This window comes from Vicugna pacos, chromosome 3, assembly GCF_048564905.1.
Source record: "Vicugna pacos chromosome 3, VicPac4, whole genome shotgun sequence".
NCBI classification, from domain to species: domain Eukaryota; kingdom Metazoa; phylum Chordata; class Mammalia; order Artiodactyla; family Camelidae; genus Vicugna; species Vicugna pacos.
The window spans coordinates 31622097-31638933 of record NC_132989.1 but is presented as its reverse complement, the minus strand read 5'-3'; the positions used below and the strand labels follow the sequence as shown (position 1 = coordinate 31638933).

At 36.1% G+C, this 16837-nt stretch overlaps 1 protein-coding gene and 1 long non-coding RNA gene across 2 annotated transcripts in view; one reads left to right on the top strand and one right to left on the bottom strand.

Moving 5' to 3' along the window:
- FBN2 (fibrillin 2) overlaps window positions 1-16837 on the bottom strand; it is a 207644-nt gene that overhangs the window by 180024 nt on the left and 10783 nt on the right. Inside the window, exon 5 of the mRNA XM_031673106.2 lies at window positions 12622-12717. Within this exon, the coding sequence (XP_031528966.2) occupies window positions 12622-12717 (96 nt within the window). The remainder of the gene's footprint in view (window positions 1-12621; window positions 12718-16837) is intronic.
- Window positions 1-16837, top strand: part of LOC140694046 (uncharacterized) — an 81278-nt gene that overhangs the window by 54576 nt on the left and 9865 nt on the right. The window contains exon 6 of the long non-coding RNA XR_012069791.1: window positions 15217-15337. This is a non-coding gene — a long non-coding RNA (uncharacterized lncRNA). The remainder of the gene's footprint in view (window positions 1-15216; window positions 15338-16837) is intronic.

Genomic DNA, 16837 nt, shown 5'->3' with positions numbered 1-16837 from the left:
CATTAATTTTGCTCAGCAAAGTTTTATAGTTTTCAGTACACAGGCCTTGCACATCTTTTGTCAAAATTATCCCTAAGTATTTCATGCTATTTATGGTACTGTAAACAATAACTTCTTAATTTAGATTTTTCAACTGATGTCTGCTAGATACAGAAATACAACTGACATTTGTACACTGATCTCGTGTCCTGCAACCCTGATAAAGTTACTCAGGACAATGATATCATATGTGAACAAAACATGTTTTACTTCTCCCTTTCCAATCTGTATGTCTTTTCTTTCTTTTATTATGTTACTGACCTCGCTAGAGCCAAACAGTACAATGTGGTGAGAGTCACTATCCTTCCTTCGTTACTGATATTACGGAGAAAGAATTCAGCTTTTCATCATTAAGTGTGATGTTAGCTATAGGTTTTTTGGAAATGCCCTGTTACCACACTGACGAAGTTCTGTTTTGCTCGTTAGTTTGCAGACAGTTTCAGGAACGGATTCTGGATTTTGCTAAATATTTTTTCTTCATCTATTTGGATAATCATATGATTTTAAAAAATTTGTTAATAGGGTATGTTACACTGACTTTTTTTTTATTCTGGGATAAATATCCTGGGATAAACCCCAATTTGTTTTTAGATATGCTCTTTCAATACATTGTTGGTGCTCTTTGCTAAAATCAAGTTGAGAAATTCTGCATCATGAAATATATTTGCATGTTATTTTCTTTTCTTGAAATGCCTTTCCTGGTTTTGGTATCAAGGTATTTGACCTCATAGAATGAGTTGGAAAGCCTAAACTCCTATTCCTTTTCTAAATGTTTGGTAGCATTTACCAATGAAGTTATCTAAGGATTTTTCTTTGTAAGAAGGTTTTTAACTACACGTACAATTTCCTTAATTGATATAGGGAAATCCATGTTACTTATTTCTTTTTGAGTGAACTTTGCTGATTTACATCTTTCAAGAAATTGTCTACTTCATTTTTATGAGCTTAAAGTTGTTCATGGTACTCCCTCATTATTCACTTATTATCCATAAAATCTGTAGTGATGTTACTTCTCCTATTCTTGGTACTGATCAATTATGTCTTTGCTTTTTCCTTAACAGTGTGGATAGAGGTTTATCAATTCTGTTGATCTTTTCAAGAACCGACTTTGGGTTTCAATGATTTTTCCACTTTTTCTGTTTCCTACGTCATTTATTTCTACTGTGAACTTCATTATTTCTTTTCTCCTGCTTATCGTTGGTTTAATTTGTTCTTTTTCTTCCAGTTCTTTAGAGAAAAAGCTGAGGTCACTAATTTGAGACTTCTCTTCTTTTAATAAAGACCTTTAGGTTTATAACTTTCTCTCTACTTATGTGTAGATATTTGTGGCATCCTACAAATTTTGATATACTGTGTTTTCATTTTCATTCAGTTCAAAATGCTTTCTAACTTCCTTCTTGATGTCTTATTTGATCCATGGATATCAGAAATGAGTCACACAGTTTCTAAACGTTTGAATATTTTTCAGAGATCTTTTTGTTGTTGCTTTCTGATTTAATTCCATTGCAGACTTTGGAGAAGACACTTTGCATAACTTGAATCCTTTTAAACTTACTGAAACTTGGTTTACGTTCCACGTGCACTTGAGAACAATGCGTATTTTCTGCTGCTGTATGGTAGAGCATCCTATAAACACCAAATAGGTGAAGCCCATAGACAGTATTGTTTGAGTCTTCTATGCCCTTATTGATTTCCTATCTACTTATCAATTATTGAGAAAGGGGTACTGAAATTTTCAACTCTAACTGTGGATTCGTCAAGTCTTCCTTGCAGGTCTATCAGTTTATACTTCATGTATTTTGAAGCTATGTTATGAGGTATGTGAATGTTTAGAATTGATATATCCTCTTGATTGACTTATTCTGAAATGACATTCTCTATGCTTGATACTCGTCTTGGCTCTGAAGTCTTCTTTGTCTGGTATTAATTTAGCCACTTCAGCTTTCTTTTAATTGGTATTAGCCAGGTATTTATTTTCCTACTCTTTCATGTTTCATCTTTCAGTATCTTTTATTTAAAATAGGTTTCTAATAGGCAGCATATAACTGGAAATTGCTTTTTTATCCTAAGAATCTCTGCCTTTTAATTGGAGTATTGAGACTATTTATATTTAAATAATTATTGATATGGCTACATTGAATTCTTATCATTTTCTGTTGTTTTCCAATTGTCCATTTATTATTTGTCTTCTTAATCCTCTTTTACTGCCTTCTTTTATTTTTTATTATTCCATTTTACCATCTTTTGTTGGCTTCTTAGCTATAACTATACTTTTAGTAGTCTGCTTGAGGATTTAGAGCACACACCTTTAACTTACAAAAGTCTATTTTCAAGCCATATTACACTACTTAACAGTGTATGACTCTCCCAGCCTTCGCTTCATTGTTTTAATATATTCTACTACCACATCTGCTATAAACTCCACAGAACACTGTAACTGTTTTTTGTTTCAGCAGCCGATTGCTTCTTAAAGAGATTTAAAAACTAAGAGAAAAACTTAAATATTTACCCATAGTTACCTTTCTGATGCTCTTCATCCCCTGTGTGGATCTACACTTGCATCTGGCATCGCTTTTCTTCTGCCTGAGGGGCTGCCCGCGACACTTCTTGCAGAGCAGATGTGCTGGTAACGAATTTTTCCATCTTTTATATGCTTGAAAAGGCTTTAATTTGCCTTTGTTTCTGAAAGACATTTTCCTGAATATTGAATTCTAGGTGGGTTTTTAATTTTTATTTTAGTACTTTAAATAGGCTGTTCCATTGTCTTTTCGCTTGCACTGCTTGTAAGAAGAAATTTGTTGTCATCTTTATCTTTTTTTCTTCTGTATAAAACATGTCTTTTTTCCCCCTCTGGGTGCTTGTAAGATTTTCTCTGTGTGCCTAGTTTGGAGCAATTTGATTATGATGTCCCTTGATATAATTTCTTCCAGTTTCTTTAGTTTAGGGTTCTTTTATCTTCTTCATTCTGTCAGCTTATAACATTCATCAAATTTGTAAAATTTATTACCATTATTTCTTCAAATATATTTTTCCTTCCATTCCCTTGATAATTCCAATTACAGGTATGCAATTCACCAGAAGTTGTCACAAAGCTCACGGATGCTTTCTTGTAATTTTTAGCCTTTTTTCTCTATATTTTACTTTGACTAATTTCTACCGTTATGGCTTCAAGTTCACTATAATCTTTTCATCTACAATATCTAACCAGCCATTAATCCCATCCAGAATAATCCTCACCTAGGACATTGCAGTTTTCATCTTAAAAAGTTAAATTTGGATTCCATATCCTACTTAACATTTTGACTCATTCCTCTAGCTTTATGGGTATATGTAATAATCTTATAATAACTTTTAATCTTCTAGTCTGCTAATTCTAACATCTTGTATAGGTTCTGAGTGAATTTTGATTTACTAATATTTCTCACTATAACCATACTCTCCTACTTACTTGCAGGAAATTTTTGATCAATAATATTTCATTTGATGCCCTATATTGTGGGTTTTATTTTATTGAGTGTTTAGTATTTTTGTATTATTTTAATATTGTTGAATTTTTTCTTGGATCCTTCTGGATGTTGCTTTCAAGATTTATTCATAAGGACCAGAGCAGCATTTAGTCTATGGCTGGTTATTCCCCACCACTGAAGCAGGGCACTTCTGAGTGCTCTGACCACTGTCCCACAGATTGTGTGGTTCTCCGTTCTGGTTTGAGGGGAAGGCAGTATTTCTGGACATGTGTGTACTCTGAGTGCTATGCCTTCTAATCTTTTTAAGTGATTCCTTCTCTAGACTCTGGTAGATTCCTCACATGCATATGCTGATCAGTATTCTGCTGGAAAGTTGAGAGAAGACCTCTGTAGATCTCTAGAGTTTCCTGCATACAGCTCTGTCCTCTCCAGTATTCTGTCCTGAGAACTCTAGCCATCTTGGTCTCCCCAGTACCTCACCTCAATTTTCTCAATTTAAAGATCCTGTCAGGCTATGCCTGGGTTCTCTCTGCCTACAGTACAGCCTGGAAAAACTGTCTCAAGCAGGAAGCTTGGAAAATCTAGCAGAGTACTTCTTTCAAGGATTACTTTCTGTTGTTACTTGATGTCCAATATCTTGAAGACCACTGTTTCATTTATTTTATTCTGTTTTTCAGTTCTTCTCAGGAAGGACATTTAATCTGGTTCCTGTTAGTCCCTCTTGGCTGGAAACAGAAGTCTTGGATTTGTTTTCAGCATTATGAGTTCTGAATTAATATTTTAGAAGATCATATACATAAAGAAACTCTGGGTATATACATTCAGGGGTATAATCAGAAATTCATATACCAGAAAGATTACCCTAGGCCAGATAACAAAAGAATATAAACATAGCAGGCCATCTCTTTCATTCAATTGGAATGTACCTTGTTATCATTCTCATGCTGAACAATGCACAATGTATTTCTAAAGAGAAGAAATGTAGTATTTTTGCAATTTTGTGTTTCACTCAAAATAAAGTTGTGGATAAGTGTGTGAGTTCTGAGGTTATACCACTGTGTTCAAATGCTACTTTCTCCATTTATTAGGTGAGTGAATTTGAGCAAACTGCTTTATCTGAGTTTTCTCATTTGCAGTATTACGTTAAAAAAATGATACCTTTGGGTTGTTGTTAAGTATTAATTCCTCTAAAACACTTATCATAATCTCCAATATTACATAATTTTCCATTTCAGTTAATACTGATACTATTCTAATTTATGCATAGATAAATCATACTCTGACTGAAAAAAATTATGCAAACATAATAGATTCATTGCTATTATCTACCTGACATGCAGTGAGTTCTTCTGAATGGTGTCTCTGCCTTCAGCCTCTCCACTCTCCATTCCAAATTAACCTTTGTAGAGAACTCCTTTCAAGTTTAGAAGTCCTGCCTGAATAGAGGGCAACTTCGTGACTTTGGCATTTCAGACTTCGTGTATTAAGATCCAAGCCTGTTTTTCCAGCCTCATCTTCTACTCTTTCCTTTCGCTATGAATAAGCATCCACAAACATCTGAGGACCTTTACTATGTCTGCACTTTTAAAACCCTGTTTTTTCTACTTGGAATTGCTGTTTATATATATATGTGTATGTATGAATATACAGCCTGCCTTTTATGTATTGCACTGCATGGAGCAGCAGGAACATAAAGGCATTTTAAGATAAAAATCTCTGCTCTTAAAAGGCTCACAGCTGAGAAAGTAAGCAGCCTGATTTTTGCATGAAAAGTAAGGTAAGGCAGGGAGGCAGGTGGTGGTCAAGGAAAGTTTCACAGAGAAACTATTCTCTGGACTGTACGAAGACCCTCTGAGCAATTCCTACTAGACTTGGCAATATGCAAGCACCTGAGTGAGATAAACTCCACATATTTATTAGTTACACTGTGAAATGCTTGGAACAAGACCTTATGTAGACAATTTTGTCTAAAGAGAGCATTTCATATCTGGTCTTTTCACAATTATGGCTTATTATTTATTTAGCCCTTACTCTGTGCCAGACACTGGTTAGGCACTTTATCTTTCATTTAATTCTCACACCAGGAATGTGACCCGTTCTAAAATATGCTATTTATTCTGAATCCTTACATTCTCAATAAAAACAGCATTAAACTTAATTTTATGACTTAAATAGGTGACAGAATCCTTTTATTCCTTATTTGAAATTCCACTTTTGAATATTCCATCGTCAATAGCTAGCCACCATATCTATCTTTTTGATAACTGGGGAGTTCAGTTAAAAGAGATTCGCACCAATAATTATCACTTTACTGAGAGCTAGGTATCGTATTAAGTGTCAAAAATAATTCAAGATCGACACAGTAGACACCTGCTGTACATACAGAAACAGAGATCAGAGAGGGCAATCACATTTCCAAGGTCATACAGGTCTTAATAAGTTTAATTAACTTAAGTTTTGATCCTGGCTATTCCCTGTGTTCCTAAAATACAACAAATATCACTCAGTAGATGTCTACCATATACCAGGCACTGCCTATTCAGTGTCAGGAGCTTAATACAGTATCGCTTTTAATGTGGGGTAACTGCATGTCCATGATCCTTTATTTGAAACCCCTGGAGACATATTATTTTGAAATTTTTAGTATTTAAGATCTTTGAAATATACGATGATATTACATAAACCCTCTCTCCCCACACAGGCACATTTGATTATTTATTGCTTTTGGCTAAATCATGTAACATTTCATTATATTTAATTTACGTGTGTAGGGGGGAGCTTCACCCAGTTTCCATACCAGTTAAACTTTTAATGTCTTCAGACCTGATGTTTCAAAAGGAAAACATTTATGGAGTTACACAAATATAAAATATTTGAATATTTTAATTTTGTATTGCATGTTTCCCTGCCTCTAAGTAGATAAACCAAAACCAAAGAAATATGTAAATAAGGGCACTTAGAGCTGGAATAAATTAAAATACTCCTTGCTTTAGTTCAAAGGAGTTTTATAAATAAAGCATCAGGGTCTAACAGGCTGCCAACACACTCGATCTCACTGCACAGATCTAAAGAGCAGAGGCTTAAATGCAGGAGTGAGAAGCGGAGGGCCGGGCCTCTCCCAGATCAGATCAATCAATGAACCAAACTTAGAGCCGTCCTTCATACAGCCCAGCCTCTCCACTCTGAGTTTTAGTTTTATCTCTCCCTTTTCTATCATTCTTCATTCTTTTTCCTTCCACTTTCCACTGCCTGCTTTTCCCCTCTCATTTTCCTTCTCTTGTGTGCTTAATGGCATTTAAGATAAGGATGTCTTCTGAGCTACTGCCAAAAAATTATAGTTCCCACAGATCTTCTGGTATTTCTCGGATGCCCATTTAAGGCTAAGTTTAGCTCAGACTGTGGAAGGTTATAAAACGTTCTTAACGGCGTCAGGAGTGCAGCACTGTCTGTGTGTGTGCGCGCGTGCTCGTGCGGGCGCGTGAGTCTGACATCTGCGGTTGGTGATGTGCCCTCTCTGTTCCTTATAATTCATTCTCACTAAATCTTCTGAGTGCAGGACAAAGGGAGACATCTTTCCATAAAACAACATCAGTTCAGTGACGGTGCTAACTCCAATTAATTTTGTAGTTTAAATAATATCGTTCAGCATAAGATTCCATCATGCTACATCTAACAATATCAATACAGGAAATTAGTCCAATACGGGTTTTCCCATTCTAATGAGTTGCTTTTTTCATTTGGATTAACTGCCGGAACGACTGTAACTCTCCCTTCATCAGGAAGCACGTCTGAGCGCTCACCTAATTTTGCTCCTACTCCCTTCACAGTATTTACTGTGCCTTATTTTACTTTAGTATTTAAGTAGAGGGCTAGCTCTGGTCTTTAAATAGGTAGTTCGCTTCTTATTAATAGGGAGTATTCATTGTTTGTATTTGTAACTTGAGCTCCAAGTACTTAGCCTCATACTTAAAAAAAACTCAGCAGATACGTGACAAATAAGCAAATATTTATAAATAAATTTATTTTAGTTACCCTCCTATAAACTCTAACTTGTGGTTAAAAAATAAAATAAATAACATTCCAATAGCACTAGGAAAAAACTATAGATATTTGTGAGATATGGGAATGAGGAAGACTTTCAAAACACAATACCACGGGATAAATAATAAAAAGCCTTTTAGAGGGAAATGAACAGAACATACAAAAAGGTTTAAATGTTCACATATTCAATGACTCAACAGTTACATTTCTAGGATATACCCTAAGAATAAAATCAAAGATATAAATTTATCTATATAGATTTTAAACACAGCTTTGCTAAAATACAAACTAACAAAATGAAAAGAAAACCTGGAAATGACCTTAAATGTTAAATGTCAACTAATAAGAAATATAATTATGGCAGACCGTAACTGCACTGTAATTGCGTTTATGGTCTGGAATCAGATTGTTTGAGCTCCTCTTCCATCCTAATACCCTCATAAGCTTGACTTGAGCAAAATTTCCTCATCTGTGAGACAGAGGAAATAACCTTACAAACATCATACGCTTGTACAGAATGAAGAGGCCCACCTCATTACTACAACATGCAGTGGAACTATTACAATCATAATATAATTTAATGTAGCACATAACCCAAAAGGAAAAGCAGCATGTAAGTACATCTCATGTTACAGAACGTGAAATATCCTTACAGTAGATTCCAGTAAGAATGGAAAGATCCCACTCTTTGTAAGCATAGCATGTGTTGCAGAATGAAGGACTCAAAGTCTAATCCAAATGTTAAAAGTAATTAATTCTGACTGGATAGAAACCATGAATAATTGCACTTTCTTGTTTTCCCTTGTCTGATTTTTCTAATTATCTTATAATAAACACGTGTTACTTTTAGATAAGAACATTACAATGGGAGGAATGTTTTCAATAAATTACTGCTTATACATTTCTTGGAAGTGTCAAATCCACTACGTTCAGAATCCTGCAGAATTCCAGCTTGTTCTCACACCACATTCCCCTGTATTCCTGGTCACACTATTAATTTGCTATGTTCGTAGGCTGACCCTGAATACTTTATAACAAATCCCAAGACCAAGGAATTAACATTGATTAATAAGTGTATCAATTATTTCTGAATAAACCTGGGTCTGGTCTACATAATTCCCAGAATTCCAGAAAAATCCTAATTTGCCTGTTCCTAATCTTGTCTCAAGAGTGTTTGGATAAGGTCTGAGGAGGTCCATACCTGTCACTTTACCGACTGAAATGTGAGTAGATGAACAAAAATGTACAGAATAATTCAAGAACTTATAATTAGATTTCAAAGGTGCCATCACAGAAAACTGAGTGGTAAATTACAATTTACACCTTTTAGAGAAGTCACCATCATCATATTCCCACTGAATTAGACAGTTAGAGATACGCCGTACACCTGTTAAAATGCCTCCTAAGGCAGGAGCATAATAATGCAGAGTTTGCACAATCAGGACCCTGACAATGAAACGCTGTCTAACGATAGGGTGAGTGAGTGAGAGCCCTGTGACAGGAAGTATTCAAGAGGCAGCTGAGTGACTCCTTCTTGACACACTTTTAGACACTGAGTTCATGCACTGACTGGATGATTTTATGAAAGTTACCCTGAAGGGAAATCCATCCATTTTTCATTTTACATAAAGGCTTGAAAGTTTAGATTTTATAAACTTTAACGTTTGCTACTTGATCTCACTTTTTTCCTGATGCAGATTCAGGTTAACAAAAGAAATTTTTCTTTAAAATGTCAACAGATTAAAAAGCAAATCTCCAATTCTCCTTTTTAAGGTACCATTTACCGAAAGATAATACATTTTAAAGGAAATGTGACTAAGTATAAGGATATTTGAAATTTCACCAGGTTTACACACTTTTTGAAAAGGAAGTCATGTTTGTACGATAAAAAAACAACATGTAGTAGTAATGTATGCATAATTTAAAAGAGTCTAGGATATATTTCTAACAGATGGTCCTTATATAGGCTTCAAGAAAAAATCAATTACAAAGAACCATTTCAACAATCATTTCAGTTAAAGAAGTTGAAACAGCGTCCTTGGACAGGCCACATTTGTAATTAACTAGTAACTGCATTTAGTAAAGAAAACTCTCAGGTAAATTCATTTCTTGCCTGCCTGCCCCCTCCAAGTTTCTACTGATAAATAATAATTGTCAGGGGAAAAGAAAACACCAAGTCTTGATCTAAAATGCTGATTGCATTTCTATGTTCTCTCAGGTGTACATTAAGTATAATATCTATCTTTTTTCAAATGCCATCTGTTTGAAGAGACAAGCAAAAGAACTGAGTATCTTCATGTGCCTTGGACACAGCTAAGCTGTCTGCATTTTACCTTCAGCATGCGGCCACAAGAACTCTTTTTTTATGCAGAGTAGAAAAGGTCATTGTACATATCAGCGAGAGTGAGAACTCCGACAAGGTTCAGCTTAACTAGCACTAAGGCTCAAGTTAAATACCACGACCATGCCAGCCATTAGTGACCACTCAGTCTCTCTCCAGCCCAGAAACCAGTCTGCCAGCAGCCCAGATAACTGGAAAAGCAGCCACGTTTATCATACAGCTGATCTCAAGAGACCAGTTTGAAGGGAAGTTGTATGTGTTCCACATTAAGAAGGAAAAATATCCCTAATTTTACAAAAGTCTTTTTAGGGGAGGAAGAACAAAGAACATATATTTTGAAACTTAGTAATTGAAAAAGACAGTATAAACCTTAAATGTTAACTGGGGCCATCGGCCTATTCACTAACCTCAACGTAAGTAAGTTAATTCCTTTTGTAGCAATGTAGAATATGTTTCTCGAGAAAAACTAGGAACTCCACTTTTAGTGGGATTAGCTACTATACATTTAAAATTCAACAGAAGATAAATCTTTAAAAAGCGTTAAAGTTCACGTTTGCAGTCTAAGAGTGGAAATTACTAACTCCTTCTTTGGAAGAAATGAAGTTTTAGAACTTTCATCTGAAGGTTAGTACTGAAAAAGATTTTTAAGAAACAAGCCCATGTTTTTAAGAAAATCCTTCAGGCCGATTAGTTAACTAATTAATTTTTTAATTTTTCTGAAAATATGCTACTGTACATGTAAAATATATGTAAGCCTTTACTGGATTCTCATAAATTTAGTAAGGACCAGCAAATCTAATGAATGAATAACTGTTGTAGAATAATGATGTAATGCCTGGAAGCCTCAGAGTCCAAACTACACAGTTTTTTTGCCAATTAGGAATTGAACTTGAAGTCTGCTTCAGGATGAAAATGCTGCAAAGTTTACATGACCTCCAGAAAAATGAACATCATCTCCACCAATTATAACTATGTTTGAGAATTGTAATTTAACTATTTTCCATTCTATGGTGTTTAAATAAACTTAACATCATCTAGGAAATTTGTTTTACTCCATTCTCAACAACTTATCATTTTATGCTAACATTTCATAATTAATTTTTCTTCCCGAAATAAAAGCATCTGGTGAAGGCATTTTAATTTGTCCTAAGTGCAAGTATAAACTCTGTCATTTGTGGAATGTGCTTCGGTCCCAAGAAATCTCAATTACCTTAGGAATAATATAAATATCTTAATGTACATATACATACAAGCATATGTTAAAAGGCTGCATACATCTTACTTTTCAAACTTTACCATATAATTCTAATTTCTCAGTTTCTTCTCAAGATTTAACCAGAATAGCAGGATTAAGTTTTTGTCAGTGTAATGAATACAATTTTTAAAACATAAGGTTTCTTTGCAGTTCAAAGCCTCTATACATACATAAACCATCACCACAACTTATCCGTAATATTTCAATGACACAGCTTCACGTACTCAGACTTTTGCAACAAAGAAAGCACTATACAGCTTTAGATGCTATGGCAAGCCCTGGGAAACTTGAGTATCTATGTAATCAAGAAAATAACTTGAGTATATATGTATGTACGAATGATTATATAATACTGCTTTTAGTTTAAGCTTGTTTTACTCTTATGGTTCACTGTTAAATAGTTATTTATCACATTTTATAAGGCTTATTACCTTCTTGATATACCCACTTGCTATCAGGACATTATTAACAGTTCACTTATTGCATCAACACTGGGGATTTTCAGCAGTCTACAGGTCATGAGTTTAACTGCTATTCAAATTATAGTAAGTTGATTTCATATTGACTTGACCAACCATTTACATGGATAAAGTGGACAATGCTGAATGTCTACCCAGCATCCATTCCCCCCGCCCCTTTTCTTCTGCCCCCTACAGCTTTACTGGGTTGATACTGAACTCTACCTTCCATGAGACTTTGGGGATACTTACAACATCTTCTGCTTCAAAGACAGGTCCTGATAAATCTACATGGAACACATTAATACCATTCCTCTTACCACGGACCAGTTCAAAAACTCAAAGCTTAAGCCAATCAGCATATGGAGTATCTTTAAAGGCTATTACTGGCTCATGGTTAGAGGAAAGGTTTTCTGTCTTTAGATGTGAACAAGAAAGCATACTGCTTTAGTTACTGCTGGCAAACACTTCACAGCTGAAAAGAACTCCAGGGTAGGGCAAAACTGACATACAAAGGAGGGCAGGACCAAGAGAAGCAGAACAACAGAATGAAAGCCTTGATCATTTTCTACCTGAAGCCTTCTACCTTAGGCCTTTTGTTATGCAACGGAATGTCTTTCTTTATCGGTTAGGGCAATTAATTTCAGATTTTTCTTTGTTTTGCAGCCAAGAATATCCTGACTTTTTTTTTTAACAGAGGCAGTACTTCCAAGCATTGATTTACAATTTGAATTAAGCACATTATTAGAATTTGCCATCAGTCACTCACTCAAAATTACTCCAGAGCCATAGCCCCAGAGTTGGCCTCCTGAACTGAGGTCATTCTGGTGGAAAAAACTGCAACACTTCAGCTGCTATTAGCTCTATCTCAAAAGCTAACCATCCAAGTTACAGACATAATCAAAGAAGAATGAAATACTATTTAGAAGAATTTTTGTTGAGTAATAAAAAAATTACACATTTTTACAATAAAATAGATTTCTCCAAAGGGAGGTTCTCATACTTCTTTTCTCTTCTTACCTCTTTCACACTGTGGACCAGTGAATCCATAGACACAAGCACAGCGGTTGGGTCCAATACACCGTCCACCATTCTGACATCCGTTTTCACAGACGGCTGCACACAAACACAGCAAGAAGCTCATTACACAGTAAATGTCCAAGGACCACACAGTGCTGTAAAAACATAGCCAATAATGGCTCTTACCTCTAAAACACAAGTTACAGATCACATTATGCATTTAAGTTAATATATTGAAGTGTATATTGAGATCAAAACCTACACAATTCATGTAAATCACATGGTTAAGCAGGTAAAAGATTTTTTAAAAATCAGAATCACAAGGATTGTCTGGATCTAATGCTTATATAGTTAGAATCCTCTATAGAATCCAGGTCTATTAACTCTATAATCTAATTTCTTAGGTAAGGAGGTGATTAAGACACGGGGAAGTGTATGAAAAAGGATGCAGACTCCAGAGAACAGAGAGGGCAAAATGTAACATGAAAAAATGAAGAAGATACAGCAATAAAGAAGCAAAAATCAGGCAAGAGAAAAAAAGAAGGTGGAAGAAATAAGGAAAAGGCAAAACTGACATGAAAAATGGGGGAAAATACTATTGATTCATCAAGAAAATACCAAGAGAAGTATCTAATGCATCAAGAGTACATGCAGGTTATAGACAGAAAGAAAGGGGTAAATCTCACGGTCTCAACACAGTTAAGTTCTTTCATACAAAATTAACTCACAGTGCAAAACTTTTAAATAATGATGACCCCAGGGAGACCGGGATGTGGAGCTCAGGTGACCCAGAGGGAGTCAGAGAGTCAGAAAGGAACCTGAGCAGCACCCCTGTCCCCACCGCCCTCCCTGTGGTGGCACCCAGCTCGCAGCCAGGACCCACGACGAGAAAGTCTCCTCAAAAATCACTTTGCAGATTACTTGAAAAATAAGTATTCCTATGAAACATACTGAGGACAGCTGAATTCAAGAATCACATTTACTCCAAGAGAAAATACGACATGAAAAGCGTGTGTCCCACCCACCTGTTGAACAGAACCGTCTGTCGCATTTATGTGCACTTCCAATATGTGGGAAGCTCAATATACACTGATGAGTAAAGATGCAATAGAGTTGCTATTTTCTTACCAGGGACATGCAACTGGATTACCTATCATCATCCAGAACACACAGAATGGTCTCTGTTCTGCTCACGGTAGCAAGACCAAAAAGCATACTTTGAAACATCTTCATCTTAAAGCATCAGTGTACCAGTAGCCTTAAAATTCTTGGTCTATGTCAGGCTTTGCTCCAGTGCAGGATTTCTTATACGTTTGCGTAAGTACGTCTCCCTAAGAACTACATCTTTCTGCTTCTTCACTTGTCCCAAGCTGAGTTCTATATAGAACTTCCAATTCATCCCTGCCACTGCCTTCAAATAAGAGCTGGGCAGTAAGTTAGAAGGAGAAATATACAGGATAAAAGAGGAGGAACAGAGGTCATGAGAAGCGTGAGAAAGATGGAGGTGGGCAGCAATGTGGAAGAAACAGAAAACTGTCAGAGAACTCTCAGTAGGGTGTAATTCCACAGAAACGACTGTCAGGATTGGAACGTTTTGATTGCTAAAGATACGCTGCAAATGGGTAACACTCATCTAATATAATTAATTAAAACAAGAAAAATTTTCTTTAAATACTCTCAAGCTGTAAGAAATGTAAATGAAAGTCACTTTCTCAGATATATTCTCTCATTACACTTAGGCTAGCCTTTAAGACATGAGTGGAGGAAGCATTCATGATTGACACTCAGGATCTGTCCCTGGGGAGGTGAAGGGAGGGGTTCTCTCAGCGTTTTCCAAAACAGAGCTTCCAAATGCCAGACAGAAGAGAGCTAGATAAGCCTTGAGCATCTCCTGGAAAGAGCTTGCCCAGTACAGATGAAATCTAGGCTAACCTAGACAGCTTAGACTAACCATGCCCCTCCTCACTAGATTTTTTTGGTTTAGAAAACATTATTATTATTCATAAAAGATTATATTAATATGTAAGATGGGTCTTCATTATTTCAAGTGAAATAATTTTTTTAATTTCCCAATTTTAATTTTTAATACAGTAAGTATCAGCAGATATAACCCATTTAAACAAAAGACCTTCGGGATCTTCAATAATTTAAAGAAGTATTAAAGGTTCCTGTGAACAAGCAGGAGGAGACCCGCTGATCCCGCCGTCTGCTTCTGTTCCTGCCCTCACATGAGAGTGAGCTCTTCTGGGAGAGGGACCAGAGAGTTTGTCTTGTATCCCGAGCACCTATTGTAGATTTGATGTACTGCAGATTCTCAAACAATCCTGCACTGTATCAAAATCTCACAGCATTTTTCCCGCCTTTTTGGGAGGCAGAACAATGCAGGGTACAGAACAGGCGTTCTGCCACCCCCAGCACATCTCAGTCACATCATCTTTCTGAATCTCAGCTTCCCTGCCTGTGAAGTAGACTTAACAGCCCCTACTTCATAGGAGTTTGAGGACTACATAAAATGATGTAAAAAACAGCGTGCACAGTGGCTACACATTAAAGGTGTTCTATAAAGCTTAATTCCTCTTCTTTTTTATACTGTAGAGTATTCGTATGGAAAACAAGACTTGCTCTACAATATCCAAAGTTTACACTGAAGAGCAACAGCCAAAGAAGAGAAGCAGGCAATCCAGATAAAAGTGGATCAAAAGGAAGAAAAAAAGAGGTAATCTTCCTTCTTTTGAATGAGTTATGATCGAAGTTAATTTTATAAAGTAATATTTTTGGTAACAAAACATAACGGAAACAAATTTATCTTTCCACTGCAAGTTGGAAAGAAATTTGTATATGCCTAAATTTCCACCATGGAAGAACACTGACCACCCAGGGAGGGGGTAAAAAATGCTTCCACCTAGCATGGGACAAAGGCAGGGGAGAAAAAACTATGGATGGAAATATGAGCTAGTTTCTTAAGTGCTTACTATGACCTAAGGAGAAAGGAGAAGCAAACTGTTTCAGGGTGGCCAGCCTGTGAAACAGAACACTGACCGTGACTGCAGAAGCTGGAACATTTTTATTTAATACACACTCACTGAGCACCTACTCTGTGCTAGATAACAGAAGTGTAGGTTTTTATTAGACAGACTCCTATATCGTACACGTAAGTACAAACACTTGAATGTAAGTCAAATCTGTAGTTATTCTACACAAACGTATCAGATAAAAACAAATGCTGAATCAGGTTAAAATGTTAAAAAGAGGGCAAAAACAAAAGCCAACTGTTTTGACCCAGGACAATATAAATCTCTACCGTTGGCGCTACCTTCTTCCTTCCTCTTCCAGATTACCACGTTCTCCCACTTTTCCTCCTGTCTCATTGTCTACTCTTCAGTTCTTTGCTGGCTCCTCTTTCCTCTTCTCCACCTCAGAATGCTGGGCTGCATGGGGCTCTGGCCTCAGCCCACTTCTCTCCTCTACCTACACCAACTTCCTAGGAATCATTATCCAGGCCTATGATTAAAATATTAACCATATAAAAATTCAATCTACATGTTGCCAAATGCATATCCCTCTATCTGACCTCTATCCTAAGAGCTGAGTTCAAAGGTCTGTCCACTTGGAAATCTAACAGACTTCTTCATCTAACAAATTCAAAACAGAACTCTTGACATCCCCTGTTCCTAGTCCCACCTGACCCCAGTCCAACCCACTTCTGCTCAGTCTTTCCCATATAAGGAAATGACATCGCCATTCAGCCTGGAGCTCAATCCAAATCTTCTAGTTGTCACTATGGACCATTGCTTTTTCTTTTTCTCATCCATCACAACCATTCCATTAGTACAGACTTCTTTTCATAGCTTCTATGTCTAATACAAGCTTAATCCAAACACTTATCACATGGCAGAGTTGAGCACTGATACAAATCACAAAGTCTAAAATATTTACTATCTGGCCTTTAGAGAAAAATTTGGTCAACTCCTGACCTTAACAGAGTATTTTTCTTCAAATCAACTTACCTATTTATTTTAAATTATTTTAAAAGAAAACTTTATGGCACTTATAAATGGAAAGCTACAATTATCCTAACTAGAGGGCAATCTTAAAAAAATTACTTCAACAGTCACGAGGAGATACCACTTTACATCCATTAAGATGGTTATCGTTAAAAAAAAAAGAAGTAACAGGTGTTGGTGAGGACGTGGAGTAATCAGAAAGACCCTTGTGC